A 16,361-nucleotide genomic window follows, 5' to 3' on the forward strand; every position below is an offset into this window, starting at 1 on the left:
ACCCCTGCACACCTGCTCTCCCGGCCTGTTCGCCTATTTTCCAGTGACAGCAGGGAGTCCAGGTGACCGTTGGGCACCGTCTTTGCCTCCTCGCTTCCGCACTTTGGAGGAAGTCAGGGTCCTGGCAGGAGAAAGATGCAAAGAGAGGAAAGGAGTTTTATAAAGGTCCATTTACCCAGCTGTGGGCAAGGGGTAGGTGAAACCAACAGGGTGGTGAAGGCCCCCGTGGGGGATTGTCCCAGAGCCCTAAGAGGGGAGAAAGGGCCTCAGGACAGGGACTGGGGCCTCAGAGAGAGGACCTCAGGGAGAAGACAGGTCTGCGCCCAGCCGGGAGGGAGCTGAGGAAATTCCCCAACCTCTGGGCTGGAGTCCGAGCTCACCCGGAAGCCAGGGGAGAGTGGGGGTGGGGCCACCGATGCTGTTCCAGAACGCAGGGCGAGAGGAGACGGAGAAAGGTGGGTCTGGGGGGCAACCCGGGAACACCCAGCCCACTCCTCTGCCCCCACCTCTTCCATTCCAGGGCTAGGATTGGACCCTTGGCCGTTCCCCTCCCCCCAGGCCTGTTCTTCCATCCCTGCCCTTTGGCACCCAGAGCTCTCTGGAACACTCATCTGAGCAGGTCTCAGCCGGCATCCAACGCTCCTTGGGCGCCACGTGGTCCTTGGGATGAAATCCCAGCTCCTTGATCACCTGGCCACAGGTCCCTCCCCTGGCCTGCCCCTCCTCCCGCCGCCTCGACCCCTTTGATCCCCTAGCAGTCCCGCGCGCCCAGCACAAGTTCCTCTGGCGATCCCCGCACAGGTGGCGCCGCCCACCGCCGGGCACCCTCGTTGCACCCTCCTGGCTCTTCCCTCTGCGGGTGAGTTTCCACCTGTAGTTGGTATGGGGCTCCCCTCTGTCCTCCAGGATGCGGGACCCCCTCCAACCCGCAGGTCAGGGCCCGGCTCTCTCGGGGGCTGGTGACGACGGGGCGGGGCGGGGGCGGCCCCAAGGGCCCCCGCTGCAGGGCAGGGTGGGCACGGTCGCGGCCCGTGAGCGCCCCGCCGCTCCCGCCCCGCCCAGGCCACGAAACCCAGGCTCCCCGGCACACGCCTCCTCAATCCCCGCTCGCAGGACGCCGCTCGCGCTCGCGGCGCACCTCCTCCCTTCGCCAAGGCCGCCCCCCACCCGCCAGGCAGGAACGCCCCCAGGGCACCCCCCCGCCAAGGCGGCTCCCACGGCGCCCCCGGCCTGAATCCGGTTCCCGCTGGCGCTCGGGGCACGCGGGACCCTCCGCCGCAGCGCCCGGCGCGCCGCCAGCAGCGCGTGGGAACTGCCTCCCGGACCCCAGTCGGCACCGGGCAGGCGGGCCCCGACGCCCAGGCCCCAGCGCCCCCCAGCCCCGCCCAACGCCTGGGGGCGCGGGGGGCCCCCGGGGCTGCCCACGCCTCCCTCGCCCTCCAGCCCTCCCTTGGGCGGGCCGGGCCAAAGGTTAGGGGGCGGGGGCGCGGTTCGAGCTTCGGGCTCCCGGAACTTGGCGAAGCGTTGACCGCGGGCTCAGAGCCAGGCCGCGGGGCTGCCGCGGGCACCCGGTGGCGCCCGGCGCGCAGGGGTGGGTCCCCAGGCCGAGGCGGGACGGGCACCGGGAGAGGAGGGGTCTGCGGCCGGCCGGCGGGGGCGAGGCGGGGAGGCGGGCCGGGCGCGGACGGCCGGGCCTGGGGGGCGGGCGCGGGGCGGGGGCCGCGCTCACCTGGCGCCGGGGCCCGCCCTGACCTGGGTCCCGGGGGGCGGGGCCGGGGGCGGGGCCGGGGCGGCCGGGGGCGGGGCCGGGGCGGCCGGGGCGGGGCGGGGCCGGGGCGGGCGGGGCGCCCGCAGACGTCAGGGACCCGCCGCGCGAGGCCCGGCCGCCGCTCTGCCCGTGGGCTCGCCGGGCTGCCGCGAGCGTGCGGGCCGCGCCGGGCATGTCCTAGGCGGCGGCCCCGCCCAGCGCTCGGCCGGCCGGGCGGGAGGGCCGGGGCCGCGCCGCAGGTAAGACGCGCCGCTCTGCGCCCACGGCGCCGGGCCTCCCTGCGCCCGCACCTGCGCGCCTACGGGGCGGCGCGGGCCGCGGGCCGGGGGCAGGGGCGCGGAGCCGCGCGGGCCGGACAAAGGCGCCGGGCTGGGCGCCGCCGGCGCACCTGGCCGGGCTGGTCCCCGCCGCCGCGGCGGCGGCCCAGGTCTGCGCCAGGCCGGGAGGGGCCGCCGGGCGCGCGTCTGCGCGGCCTGGAGAGCGGGGCGCAGGCCCGGGCGCCGGGCTCCCAGCCGAGGCACCGGCTGGGCCCTGGCCGCCCCGGGCGAGCGGTGATTCAGGAGGAGGCGCCGCTCCCTCCCCCTCCGGGCCCGGCGCGCCCGCCCGGCCGGCTCCCGGCCTGGTCTCGCCTCCCGCGCTCCCTCCCTCCGTCTTCCTCCTCCTCCTGCCTCTCCGCTCATTTCCCTTCGCCGCCGCCTCTCCGCCGCCGCCGCCTCCTCTCCCGGCCTGTCCCCGGCCTCCGTGCCGTCCGCCCCTCCCAGCCCCTGCCCCCATCCTCTCGCTCGCCCGGTCGCGGCGGCTCCCGGCCCCGCTGCCCCCGAGCGGCTGCACCTCCTTCCCCTCCGCTCCAGGCGGGCGGCTCTTCTGGCTGGGGCGGCGGCCGAGGGGACGCGTTTGGGGTGTTTGTTATTCTTCCTCGTAGCAACGATGGCCAGCCCGGCCCCGAACCGGCCGCAGGCTGTCTGGGAGCCTCCGCGACTCGCGGCCTGGGCCTTTTCGGGATGGGCTGGCAGGGGCAGGGGCGGCCTGGCTCCGCCACAGCTCGGCCACAGCCGCATAACCAGGTTCTGGGAGTCTGGCCTCCCTCTGCAGTAAGCAGAGGCTGTGGCCTCCTCTGGGTGGGGTCTCCATTCCTAACTGTTCATCACCACCTGGTAGCAGGTGTTGGCAGAGTGTGGCGGCTGGGAAACGCAGTGAGGGGGTGGGGGTCTCCAGGAGAGCGCACTGTCATCTCCAGCAGCCGCCCTGATGCGGCCTCCCTAGCGCTGCAGGGGCTCAGACGTCCCCGCCCCCTCAGCCTCCCGTGCCTGCCCCTCTAGCTGGACCCTGAGGAAGGCCAGGGGTCCCAGGATGAAGGGACTCTGGCCACCTGGGGCTGTCTTCTGGGTGGACTCTTCCGCATCTTCTCACCTGCTTCCCCGAGGTGACACGAGGGTACGGGTACACCGTGGGTTGCACTGTCACTTGGGCCTTCACTGATGGGTGGGGCCTGGGGTTGAGACCTGGCTCGTAGGAGCCTCAGGCTGAGGCCGTGTTTGGGCATTGCAGGGACAGAGCCTGGGGACACTCCGTATGTCCTCTGCTCCCACCAGGGTGCCAGCACCATCATCTCTCTCCCTGCTTATCATCTCACCTCTTAACTAGTCTCCTGCTTGGCCTCCCACCTGTTCTGCACACTGTGAGTCAGATCACAGACGCAGGACCTCCGGGGCTGGCCTCACGGGTGTGTGACACACACCCTTGCATGGCCCCGCACTCACACCCTGAGCTGGGCTGGGCACTCTGCTCTCACTGTTTTGAAATCCTTCGTAATTTTGGAACACGTCTGCTGCATTTCCATTCTGCGCTTAGGGATGCAGCGTGTCCTGGGCCTCCAGGGCCTCCCCTCTCACTCCCGGACAAGCCACAGAACTCCCAGGAGCGCGGCCCAACGCCTTGACCCTGGCTGTTCCCTCTGCCCGGAGCGCGGCCCCCAGGTGTTCACATGCCCACTTCCCTGGCCACCCTCCCTAGATGGACCCCTCCCGACAGCACTGCTGTCCAGCCCCTGTTTCTCTCTGTGTCACTCGCATCTTCTCACAGGCTGTTCCCCTTCTTGCCCCCCACCTGCCACCCCTGGCTGGAGGGAAGCCCCGTGATGCAGGGACAGTGTGTGTGTCTCAGAGCTCAGCACACCGCCCCGTGCGTGGCAGTGTTCAGGACACATTTTACCCAGTGTGTGTGTGCACGTGTGTGCACACGTGTGCAGAGGAGAGCGGCCAGGGCACTTGTAGGTGTTGCTCCGGGTGTGTGTGGAAGCTGTGTGCACAGCTGTGTGTGGTGTAGGTGTGTCTGCACATCTGGTGTCTGTGCCCCTGTGCTGGTGTGGTGACACAGCTCTGGGCGACTGGCATCTGTGTGAGTGCATGCACGCTAGTTGCGTGGGGCCTCAGGCTGCCCCAGGGCCTGGTCTCGGGTGACCTCAGCCCTCGTCACTCAGGCTGCCCCACTGTGCCTCTCACGGCACCCTGATGCTCCCCTGCCTGTCCCGACCACATCAGCCCCCAGGATCTCAGGCACCAAAGCACCACCTCCCTGCTGGGCACCGGGGGGGCCACCTGCTGCCGTGACCACTGGTGCTGACCTGGCCTGGGGGCATCTGGAGGGCAGCCACAGTGGCCACCAAGGGGTGTTCAGTGCCCTCGCAGTGGCAGGCGTGCTGATGGCTCAGAGCTCTTGTCTCCAGCTTGTCTCCTCTCAGCTGCCTGCCCGGGGCCACCCCGGCCTGTCCAGCTGGGGGAGGCAGGGCCTCTGGTTCAGAGTCTGTGTGCTGGGGTATGGACCTGGACTTGTGCAGACCCTGAAGGGCCACACTGAGTCCCACCTGGGAGCAGCTCCTGCAGGTCACAGGGACACATGTGGGCCACCTGCAGGCAGTGTGGCTGGTGCCCACACACCCACTCCCTGGCACCCAGAGAGAGAGGAGAGGCTACGTGTGGGCCTGGAGTGCAAGGGAGTGGGCTTAGGCTGGGAAGGGTCCACGGGGGACAGGTACACTCGGGGAGGGGCTGACCTGGAGCCTAGCATTTCCGGAAGTGGCCACTGCGGTGGTGCCACCCGTGAGGGTCCTTGAACCCCAGCGGGGCAGGATCAGTGCTGGCCTTCGGGGTATCCGGGGGGTCGGGCCCAGGCAGGGGAGCCCCCTCTGACTCCTCCCCCTCCCCCAGGACCAGACAGGCCTCACCAGCGCCAAGATGAGTGTCACCTCCTGGTTCCTGGTGAGCAGCAGCGGCACCCGCCACCGGCTGCCGCGAGAGCTCATCTTCGTGGGGCGTGATGAGTGCGAGCTGATGCTGCAGGTGAGTGTGGGCGCCCGTCCCGCCTGCTGTGGGCCCCTGCGGGGCTCAGGGGCCTGGGGTGGGTGTGTGCGGTTGCGGGTGGGGGGCCTCGTCTCTGCGTGCTGGGAGGGTGCCACCAGATGCTGAACGTGTCAGGGCCCACCTTTGGAAGGTGCCTGAAAGCAGATCTGTCCACGTCCTGGTTACTCGGGGGCCCCAGCCGGGCTGTGACTCGGGGCCACAGGGCCAGCTCTGATAAGCAGAGCTGTCTGGTGGAAGGCTCGTGCCCTGGGGTGGGGGATGGGGCCTTTCTCAGGCTCGAGAGGCTGGCGAGGAACCAAGAGCTGGGACACCGGGCACTCGGCAATCAGGAGTTTCTCTCTGGCCCTGAGTTTCAGTTGAGCCGACCTTGGCTTCCGTGGGGCTCACGTGTCCGGCTCCTAGGAATGAGGAGGGGCTGGGAGGAGTCGGGGGACTTGACCCTGTGGGGTCCACAGGGTTTCCGCACCCTCGTCAGTGCGATTGAGTTGGGCTTCCTGCAGCCCTGACCCCTCCCCAGCGTGGCACGTGGGCCCCCGTCCTCAACCCTCCATGCTCCCACTGTGGGACTCTCAGGAGGTGTCCTAGATGGGCTGCACTGCCCGGTCCAACCAGGGGGCCCACTCAGCTGTGGGGTGAGATGCCTGTTCCTTGGGCTGTAGCCGGGGGTCCCAGCCACGTGCCGGTCCACCTGGGCAGCAAATGCAAGGCCTGTCCATGTCCAGAGACGCTGGCCTCTCCCCAGACAGCCTCTGGTGTGCCTGGCTCCAGACTAGGAGGGCCCTCCCCTGCTGCGTGTGCTGGTCCGGGCTTTTCCGTATCTTTCATGAAGAGCAGCCTCTCCCTTTTTCTCTTTGCTTCTTGCCTTTGGAAGCTGGTGGCTCTGTACTGGGCTGGGCGAATGTGTTCTGTAAAAGGCTGCGTATGTGGTTGAGGCCTTGCAGGCCACACGCCCCCATCTCAGCCACTCAACTTTGCTGTTGCTGCGAAGACCTGTGCGCACACCAGCGGGCGCCTGTCAGACTTTGTGGATGTCGATGTGTCCATTTCATACCACTTTCACCTGTCCTGAAAGAGTCTTCAGGTTTCTATTTTTGTTTTTCTGACCAAGTAAAGTGTAAAGACTGTTCTCAGGCCACGTAAAACCAGCAGAGGCCGTAGGTCGTGCTCCCGGCCCCTGGGGCTGCCCGTGCGAGGTCTAGATGTGGCCGGTGGCTCCCTGACGGTGTCATGTGACGCGATCCGGTTATCGGTCCATTGGAGAGAGATCCGAAGGGGTCAGCACATTTGGCCCTGAGCCCAGGCAGGGAGCTCAGTGTTCCTTGCTGTGACTGTGGCCCATCAGTGGCCCTGCCCTTCCGCCCAGGGTGGCTGGCAGGGCCTGTCTGGGGGGTGGCCCTCGATGGAAGCCTGCAGGGACCTGTGGGTGCCAGGCCCAGCACGGTTGCCACCCCTCCCTCGCTCCGCCCTGTCCCCTGGTCCCGGCCCTCACTCTGCCTGCTTCTTTTCCCAGGGGCGGGGGGGAGAGGCTCCTGGTGGGGGGCTGGTAAGGTGCTCAGAGTGAGTTTGGGGCCCGACTCTTAGTTTCTGGGTCCATCCGTGTGGCGCCCTGAGCAGGGTGGCGGGACAGGGCTCCTCAGCCCTCCGTGCTGGGCCGGCCTGGCCCGCGTGCACCCGCGTCTCTGCCCCTGGTGTCCTGGGCAGTGCGGCCGTGTCTCCGTCACATGGGGACGCTGAGGCGCGGGGAGGCCACGTCGGTGTAGGGTGGGTGTGGGTGCTGCCCCTCCCCACGCTCGTCCCGCCCGCCCACCTGCCTCTTGCTCAGGACGCCCCATCCTCTCTCTGTCTCAGGGGCCCGCCAGCCCCCTTCACCCGCACTCTTCTGTGGAGCCCCCGCTCGGGAGTTCCTCCCCTGCACACCGCCGCGCAGCCCGAGGCCCCCTCCCCACTGCCCGGCCTCGGTGTCCCCCCACCACCGCCACCGCCTGAGCATCCCCCCCCCCACCCGGATGGGCACTGCACCCGCACTCCCCCACCCCCATGGTCTTCCCTGGGGCTTCTTCTCCGGGTGGGAGCTGCAGGCTCGCCCACCTCTTGCCTCCTGCCCGGCAGCCCCTGTGGCATCCCCCGTGGCCTGGGCTCTGAGAGCGCGAGGCCTCTCCCTGGAGGCCCTGTCCACGCCCGCAGACGCGGCTTCCACCGCTGCCTGTGTGATTCACACGATGTCTCCCGCTACCCTGTCCCCAGCTCCTGGGCATCTCAGAGGCAGCCCGAGCCTGCCGCTGCTGAATACACCCCTTTATCCTCTGAGCCCGACCTTCCTGCTGCCTCCCTCACGCCTGGGGCTTCCCTGAGTGCCGCTCCCATCCCCACCCAGGCGCAGGGACAGGTGCCCCCGGCGTCTCCCCACCTGCCCTGGCTCCGGGATCCTCCACACCCACCCCATCCCCACCCTCTCCCTGCCACGTCCTCCCGGAGCGCCCCGGCCTGCCCTCTGCGTGTCCTCGCGTCCATTGTCACTGATGGTCACTGACCCCACCTGCAGCCTGGGGTCTCTGCTCCAGGGCTGGACTGGCCACAGACACGTAAGCAGGAGCCAGCTGGGCCCCCAGGAGACAAACCCGAAGGTGGCGGTGGGCTTGGGGCAGGGGCCGTGGGGCCAGCTAGTGCCCAGGAGGAGGGGCGTGCGGGGCTGGGCTGTTCTGGCAGGAGAGTGGGGGCTCTGTCCGGGGCAGCGAGGAGGCAGCGTGCGAGGGGAGACAGGCGGGGGAGCAGGGGGCCGTCCGGGAGGCTGTGCCACCGTCCAGGCGGGGTGCCCGCGGCTTGGCCCTCGGGTGCAGGGACGGGGCGGGGGGGCTCTGTGTCCCGGATGCAGAGATGCCGGCTGGGCCGTGCTCTGGCCGCAGGTTCTGGCCCCAGGGCGAGGCTGGCACCGGGCTGGGCCCAGTGCTCCCAGTGCCGGAGCCCAGGCTGCCTGCGTGGCCCCTGCCCCCGCGGCCCAGGCTCGGGTACAGGGCGTGTGTGCGTGTGGATGTGTGCGTGCTCGTGCCGGTACTTGTGCGTCTGTAGAGTCTGTGCACACATGTGCACACGCAGACACGTGTGTGCACGCGTGCCTGTGTGCATGTGGATGTTGTACGTGTGCGTGAGCCTGTGCGTGTCTGCGGCCAGGTGTGCTCTGTGTCCGCCCCGCTTGCCCTTTGGGAGGGTGTGACGGCTGGGACTCGCCTGCTCGCGTCCTCACCCGGACACTGCAGCCCTGAGGGACCCAGCCCGGGAGCCCCCTGCACGTACACAGGCTGTGGGCACCCGTGGACCCGCCAGGCTGGCGCTGGGTGTGAGTCGGCTGGAGGGTGTGCCCAGAGCCCAGGGTTTCGGCCGCTGCCGGATCCCAGGCGGGGCTTTCATCCGTGGAGGGGGTCAGACCTGAATTTTGGAAGCGCATCTTTATTCTGTTTTAAAGTGATACAGACAATTAGGTTTTTTTCCCCAAGAATCTGTGTGTCTGGAGCTTCTTGAGGCTATTTTACATGTCTGTGTCCCACCCGCTCCACGTGTCACATGGCCTGCTTTGTGTCCTTTTAAGTCTTACGTCCCAGGCCAAGGGGCCGCGTTCCCCTCTTGTGGGTGGGCTTCCGGCCTCTGAGCACCTAGGCTTGGCAGGGTGTCCGCCTCTGGCCCGGGGTATTGGGCCTGCAGGGAGGGAGGTTTCTGGATGTGGGGCTCTTCCCTGCCTGTGCCCAGGGGTTCTGGTGCTCCCTGCAGTCTGGGGAGGGGGTTTGGCGGGGGCTGTGCTGGGAGTGGACGGGGCGGCCCAGGCCCCGGGTGCAGATGGGGATTGCTGTGCCAAGTCCAAGGAGCCAGGAGGTGGGCGGGGAGGGCAGGGTGGAGCATCTTGCTGGGAGGGGGAAGGTGGGCGCCGGGAGGGGGTGGTCCTGGGCAGAGGACCCAGGCCCGGGAGAAGGCGTGGCGCCTCCGGAGCCCGCACAGCGGTCTGGCCGCAGGCGGGTGGGGGTGGAGCGGGGAGAGGAGGGTTTGGGGGGGCTGTGTTCGTGGGATTAAGGCCCGCCTTTCCTCCCCAGGAAATGTCAGCGGAAGAGTGAAGGGCAGGGCCAGGTGGGGGCGGGGAGGACAGGAGGGAGGGGGCTGGTGGGCAGATGGAGGGGTGATGACCGGGAAGGCCAGCAGAGTTGCCGCCTGGGGCAAAGGGGGCATGCCCGGAGCAGCCGGGGGCTTGGCTGACGGCCTTTCCTGAGAGGCTGAAGGGCCAGGTGGACGGGGAGGGAGGAGTTGGGTTTGGCCAGGCTGGGCTTGAGTTGGGGGTCTGCGGCTTGGAGAGGGAGGGGAGGTGTTCAGGCCGGAAAGGTTGGCCCAGAAGCCCCTCTAGGGGGCTACACCTCAGCAAAGGTGACGGCCAAGCCTGAGGGACAGAGTGCCCTCGTGCTGGGGTCCACCCCGTCCGCCTCAGGCTGGGCAGAGCCCGGGGCCGGCCCCCGTCCCGCCGTGTCGCCATGTGCAGTTTCCAGCAGCCCCTCTGCAGGCCCGTGGTCCCCAGAAGCCTGATGCCCTGCCAGGCAAAGGGCAGAGTCCGGCCCCAGTGGCGTCCAGCTGTTGGGCGGGGCTGAGTGGGCAGCTGGCTGGGCGTGGGGCAGGCTCGGGGGGAGGGAGCCCGCAGCCCCTCCGTGAGCCCCAGGCCTCCCAGCTGCGAGACGGGACTCTAAGGAATTCGGACCCATGGGGCTACCCAGGAGGGCAGCTACCTGGCCTGAGGTGGGCCAAGCCCAAGCACGCAGGCCTCCGGGGCAGCTGCCCGTTCTTGCCTAGGCCTCCTGGGGGCTGGGTCCTGGGGAAGCTGTGCCAGCACCTGCAGCCAGGAGACGGAGCGGAGGAGGGCGAGCGGGTCCCCCGGCGTGCCCCGCCCCCACCTCTGCCTGGGCCGGGCCCGTGGGACGGGCTGCCTTGGGCACCAGCAGGGGAGTCCAGGGGAGGAGGTGGTGCCTGCGCCCGGGGCACAGACGGCGGCCAGGGTGCTGTCTAGCTGTGGGTGCCCACGTGGGCTGAGGAATTCCGGACGTTGGCAGAGACGCGGCCCGGGGCGCCGGGCAGTAGGTCTCAAGGTCAGACTCACCTCCCAGAGACCCGCTACTTTAGGAGGCAGGTGAGTTGGCACAGGAGCCCCAGCAGGATCAGGGAGGGCGAGCCGTCCTTCCCCGGGCTCACGTGGGCAGCACTGGGTGGTGGCTCTGGGGTGGCCTCTGTGTCAGAGAGGCCCTCAAAACCGCCCCTGCACGCCCGCTCCCTCCCGCAGGACCAAGGGTCCACGGCAGCACGAGGTGTGGACCCCGCAGCCCCTCCCGGGCCCCCGCGGCGGCAGCCGCATGGGCGTCAAGCCGGCCGCCTCGGGCCTCTGAGCCCAGGAGAGGCTGGAGCGTAGGGGCCCGCACTCAGGCCAAGGGCTGCGGCCCTGCCCCCTGCAGTCTCCCATCCAGGTCCGGCCCTGGCGCCTCGGCCAAGCTGTGTGACCTTGGGTGGGGGCAAGGCTGGGCCTGAGCCCGTGTCCACCGCATCCCACCCCGCTGTGCGCTCCGCTCTCTGGGTGAGGGGGGAGGCCCGGCCCTGGGAGCTCCAGTCCTCTGGGAGGGTGCTGGGGCCTTCCCTGGAAACCGGCCATTTCCGGGCAGTGCCAGAGGGGGTGGGTAGGTGCAGAGTCGGAGAGAAAGTGGCTCTGTGGTCGTGGCTGTGGTGGTGGCCGCTGGTTGGGGGAGGGGTCTGGGCACTCCCCTGTGAGCACGGAGAAGCCGGGAGGGTGGTGCAGGGACTCAGGGGCTGGGTCACCCTCCCCAGGGCCGGACCATCCTGTGCCAGGCGGCGGGGAGCGAGCGTGTGGGTCCCGTCGTTCCCAGGAGCGCGCTCTAGAGGTGGGGTCCTGGGTGTCCCGTGGGGGCCCTGCCAGGCAAGGACTGTCATCTGCACCAGGGCCGGGCAGCGGCGCCCCGAGGTTGGCTGGTCTGGGCCTGCCGGTCTCTCCTGGGCTGGACCGCAGGCCCGGGCTCCTCAGGTCGGGGGTGGGGGGAGGAATGCAGCTGCCACCCAGACACGCGGGGCCTCCAGCAGTGAGGTGTGGGCACCGGGATGGGGGGTGGTGACGCGGTCTGTGCCGAGATCACCGGCCCCTTGGCCGGGCGAGGCGGCCCCTGCTGCCTGATCAAGCAGAACGTGACCCTGTGACCCTGTGCCCCCGTCCCTGCCTCTGTGCCCCTGGCGTGGAGGGGCTGTGGCCCTTGTGGGGGAGCTGAGTGACTGTCATCAGGGAGGTGTCCGGGGTGGGCTGGTGGCCAGGGCAGAGCTAGAAGTGTTTGGGGCGGAGGCACCAACGTGTGCTCGGGATGTGTGAGCCCTGTGCACGCGAGCGGAAGGCCGTGGGGTCTGAGGCACGTCACGCGTGCGTGTGTGTGCGTGTGTCACTCTGAGAGGTGTGTGCTGCGGGGCTGGCTGTCTGGGCGGCCTTCCCCCCCGAGCATCCTCAGCCCTTCGAGCCTCCCTCTGGGCTCTGCCGGCCCCCCCGCCCTTGGGAGTGAACAGCATGTCCCAGAGCATCCAACGGTTCCCAGCCCCTCCCACGCGGACCCAGGAGCCGTGGCTGGGATGGCAGTGGGCCCTGGCACCCTGGTGCCGTGGAGGGCTGGCCACAGAGGGAGGGGCCAGGGTGGCAGGCTGGGGGGGCGCGGAGCCCCGCGGCCGGCTCCCGTGGCTGGGATGGCTGGGCGGGCTTTCTGGGGCACACACCCGTGAGGTGTGGAGGCGTGGGTGGGACCTCCTGGCGGTGGTGCTGTGGTCGGGTGGGGGAGGGTAGGAGAGTGGGGGGGGTGTGGGGGGGGCCTCCTGCGGGGTCACCTCTGCCTCCTGGGCCGCCTAGCCCCGGAGGCCACCTGAGGGCCTCGTGTCTCCCCAGTCCCGCAGTGTGGACAAGCAGCATGCCGTCATCAACTACGACCAGGACAGGGACGAGCACTGGGTCAAGGACCTGGGCAGCCTCAATGGGGTGAGTGCTGGGGCTCTGTGCTGGCCCCGCCCTCTTCCCAGCCCGCGCTACCCACACGCTGGCCCCGCCCCCATCACGGCCCCTCCCGCCCCTCTCCGTGACCCTCCCCCTGTGACGGCCCCGCCCCTCTCAGACCCCTCCCTCAGTGCGGGCACTGCCCTGGCGCCGTCCACACGTGGCCCCGCCCCCATCGTGGCCACACCCCTCTGCACTGGTTCCCAAGCCGTCCGTGACCCTCCCCCTGTGACGGCCCCACCCCTTTCAGAGCCCTCCCTCGGTGCGGGCATCACCCCAACTCATCCGCACCCTGGCTCCGCCCCCTCTTCATGGCCCCACCCCCTGCTTTGCCCCCACCTGGCTCCCTCCTGGGCCTCCCGCTCTGGTGGCTCCTTGGGAGGGCTCCCTCTGGGCAGGGCCTCTGGGAGGGGAGGCCACCTCCTGGGTGGGGAGGGGAGCCGGGGAGCTCCTGGGGCAGGGGGATGGGGCTCCTGAGATGGAGGAGGCTGTGCCGGGGTATCCGGTCCTAAGGGGCATGTGGGGGCTCTTTTGTGAGTTGGGGGCAACAGGGACAGGGAGGCGACCAAGAGGAAGTGCCTGGCTGCAGGAGCAGAGAGGGGTTCAGGTGGAGATAGGGCAGGAAGGACAGGGAGGGGCCCTCTCCAGGGTCCAGCGTCCGTCTGAGTGTCTTGTTCTTTCTGTGTTTGATCCCCTGCCCTGGGAGGTTGTTTCAGTAAGAAAACAAACCGCCAGCCTCCATCCCCTTTTACCAGCCGAGGAGGGACCTTCCTCCCTCGCTCCCAGCCCGAGAAGTCTGGTCTCCATCCTGAGCTACAGGGCCCACAGCAGCCTCAGGCCGGCCCTGCCTCTGCTGTGTGAGCGCGCCAGCAGGTGCTGCTACCGCCCAGCCAGGGCTCTCAGGCTCTGCTGGGGCCTGCCCGCCAGCCCCCTGCTCCCTCGGCCCCCTTCCCGCCCCCATCAGAGGAAGCACCCCTGCCCAAATGGCGCTGCACAGGCTGACTGGCCGCGCCGCGGGCCACGCCGTGGGTGTGCGTGGGCCGCTCCCGAGGGGGCTGCGTGCTGGGCCGACCTGAGGCCCTGTGCAGACGAGAGGACAGGTCCATTTCACAGCGGTGTCCACGGGTTCTGTGCTTGAGGGGCTATGTCAGGGTCCCTGGGTGGCCCCCCGTGGCCAGTCCTCTCGCGACCATCTGTCCCGTGGCCCGTTTGGGGTGTGAGGCAGGTGCGCCTGTGCTGAAGGGCCAGTGCCGGGCCGGTGGTCCGCATATGGGGGCTCCAGAGTCACCGCCCCGCCCACCCCAGCTCCGCTACACCCTCCTGCCTCCTCCGCAGACGTTCGTGAATGATGTGCGCATCCCGGACCAGAAATACGTCACGCTGAAGCTCAACGATGTCATCCGATTCGGCTACGATATCCTTCCGCGGCGCTCACGCCTCCTCCTGGCCTCTCCCTCTGTCCCCAGGGCCTTAGTCGTCCTGTTATCCTGGACGTGGGTGCAGCCCTCGTGGTCACAGCCAGAACCCCAGGGGCTTAGAGGCAGGAGGACGACACAGAGCTGGGCTCCAGCCTGAACTGCAGCCGCCTCCCCCCTCAGCCAAGGCCTCGGCCACGGTCACCTTCTGACTGCCCGCCGGCCTGAGCTCACACAGGGACTGAGGAACGAGAGAGCTTTCCCGGGACCCAGAGTCCCGACGTTTCTGGGGGCTGCCCAGGCTTGGCTCTCCGAGCTCAGGGCGTGGGTGAGAGGGGGCCGTGCCTCTGCCCTGGGCAGCGGGGACCTGCACGCGTGGCAGGAGTGCATCCTGTCCTCCATCCACAGTCACCTTGGCACACCTACTGGCGGGTGTGGACCCAGAGGCTGGCTGAGGCCCTCCCCGCCCCGGAAGCCTCGGGAGGCAGGGGGCTGAGGGGTGGTCTGGGAGGGGAGCCGGAGCTGGACACGTGTGGCATGGCCCCTGGGGCCCCGCGGGGCTCCTGGGCTGTGAGTGGGGTGGAGCCTGTCCCCGCGGCCCACGGCATGTGTGCGTGGTGAGCTGGAGCAGCCCCTGTCCTGCCCCCTGCCTGGGGGGACAGCACGGCCTGCGGGCTGCCCTGCAGTGTGGACGCGGTCCGGGCACGCGCGTGGGTGTGGGGGGTGAGCCTGCAGGTGTCTGCCCTGGGAGGCAGCACGGTCCCCCCCACCCAGCCACGTTCCCTCTTCACCCACCTCGCCTGGGAGTGGAGGACACCGTCCGAGGGCCCCGCCCTGCGCTGCCTGCGCCCCGTTCTCCTTAACACACTGTCACATCCCAACATGTACGTGCTGGAGCGCGTGCAGCACCGCGTCCCCGAGGAGGCGCTCAGGGTCAGTGCTGGCGCTCGGCCCGGGCCCCCGCGTCCCCGCTGCCCGTCTCCCCTAGGCCTCGGGCCGCCCCGGCCCGGCCCAGCCTGGCTGCTGTGCGTGTCAGCCAGTCTGGTCTGGCCTGCCCTGCCGGACAGCCCGGTCTGGCGGGTGGGGAAGGTAGTCATCCCTGCAGGCTGATGCAGCCACAGAGGCGGGCGTGGCTGCAGCCCGAGAGGAGGCTGCTGTGCCCCGTGGGAGGGGTGGTTGGGAGGGCCCACGCGGCATCTCGGGTGCCAGGAGGCAGGAGGCCGGCAGGGCACCAGCCTTTGGGGGCACCTCATGGGCGGTCCTGGGGGTGAGGGGCACCCTTGAGTACCCTTCCTTCAACGGGTGCAGTGGGGGCTCACGGCAGGTGGGGCCTCTCCTTTCCCCTTGCTCAGCTGTGCGGGGGTCGTGGAGCAGACGCGGGGGACCCGGCCTGTAGTCTTACTCAGAAACCCTGTGGCGGGGGTGGCGGCGGGGGGGGGAGCTCGGTGCCATTTTCCAGAGTGACCACGGGTAGCACAGGGAGCGCGGGTGACCTGCCCAGAGTCACGTGGCCCGTGAGGGGAGGGCCGGTGTGAGCCTGGCTCCCACGACCGCCGAGCTCGGCCAGGTGGGGCCCGGCGCGCAGAGGCGCGCACGGGTAGCCCGCTGCGCAGGGCTCTCGTCCCCGCCGAGGGCCTGTGGGCGGCCGTGTCCCCTCGGACGGTCGCTGCCCCCTCCCTCCCGGAAGCTCGTGGGCCTGAGGGTGACGCCCCCCCCCCCACCTTGGGTGCGGACCCCAGCTTCAAGCTGCGTGACACGGGCGGGTCTTCGGTCATCTGCCCGCGGGGGTCGTGAGGGACGCTTCCTGCCGCCGTGGAGGCGAGGTGGGCGCCCTGGGGGGGTGTCCTCCCGGGGCGGCCCCCGCCGCTCACGCGGCCGCTGCCCACAGCACGAGAAGTACACCAGCCAGCTGCAGGTGAGCGTCACGACCCCGGCGCCCAGGAGGAGCGAGGCTGTGCCGGCGCAGGTGCCTTACTGCGAGGCCGCGAGCCCCAGGCCCGAGAGGGGGGACCGCAGACCCGGACCAGGTGGGACGGCGCCGCAGCCGGGCGGGGCGCGGGCGGGGGGCGGGCACACGGGCCTCGATCCGCGTCTCCCGGGAGCTGACCTTTCCCCCCCGCACCCCGACGTACACGGGCGCCTGCGTTCCCGCACCCCTGTAGACACACTCACCGTGCACCCCGCGCCCACGTTCCCAGCAGACCGCCGTGGCCCTCAGCCCCCAGGTCACCTGTTTGTGCCCCGAACCATGGACAGGCCCTGGGGGAGAGGCCCGCCACGGGTGGGGCTCGCTGCGCTCCGGTCCTCCCGCCCACCCCCCGTCGGGCAGGCCCCGGGACTGCCTGCCCCAGGACCACGGTGCTGAGGACACGCGGCCCCCGGGATGAGCCTCCCCTGGAACAGCCACGCCATGAGGAGCTTGTCACTGCCGTTGTCACCCACCAGGGCCGCAGAAACAGGGCTCAGAGGGTTGGCGGCAGGCCAGGGTTCTGGGCGGCGGCAGGGCAGCTGGGGGTGGCGCCAGGGCCCCCAGCAGACCCCAGCATCTTCCCCGGCTCCGCGCCTCCCCTCCTGTCTGTGCTGGGGCCGCCGTGACCCAGGGTCGAGCTCTCCCTCTGCAGAGGCGGCGGCCTACCGCACACCCCTGTACGGGCAGCCCTCCTGGTGGGGTGAGGACGATGGCGGCAGTCCGCCTGAGGACCGGCGCCAGGACGAGCCCGAAGCGGGTGAGTCCCGGAGGGCAGCCTGGTCTGGAGGTGCCCTCC

General features: G+C 70.0%; 1 protein-coding gene across 5 annotated transcripts in view; it reads left to right on the top strand.

Moving 5' to 3' along the window:
- The first annotated feature begins 724 nt into the window (after nt 1-724).
- CEP170B (centrosomal protein 170B) overlaps nt 725-16,361 on the top strand; it is a 28,116-nt gene continuing 12,479 nt past the window's right edge. For 3 of the 5 annotated variants that reach the window (XR_009053144.1, XM_057731220.1, XM_057731223.1), the window contains exons 1-6: nt 4,975-5,106; nt 12,077-12,166; nt 13,517-13,595; nt 14,471-14,529; nt 15,485-15,623; nt 16,218-16,322. Coding sequence is in view for 4 of the 5 variants with exons in the window: in XM_057731220.1 (XP_057587203.1) it covers nt 5,002-5,106; nt 12,077-12,166; nt 13,517-13,595; nt 14,471-14,529; nt 15,485-15,623; nt 16,218-16,322 (577 nt within the window). In the remaining variant the exon portion in view is untranslated. Of the gene's footprint in view, nt 860-1,903; nt 2,008-4,974; nt 5,107-12,076; nt 12,167-13,516; nt 13,596-14,470; nt 14,530-15,484; nt 15,624-16,217; nt 16,323-16,361 lie in introns of those variants that run through there. The other 2 variants (XM_057731222.1, XM_057731221.1) reach the window with 2 other exon arrangements.

Source organism: Hippopotamus amphibius, chromosome 4 (genome assembly GCF_030028045.1).
Source record: "Hippopotamus amphibius kiboko isolate mHipAmp2 chromosome 4, mHipAmp2.hap2, whole genome shotgun sequence".
NCBI lineage: Eukaryota > Metazoa > Chordata > Mammalia > Artiodactyla > Hippopotamidae > Hippopotamus > Hippopotamus amphibius.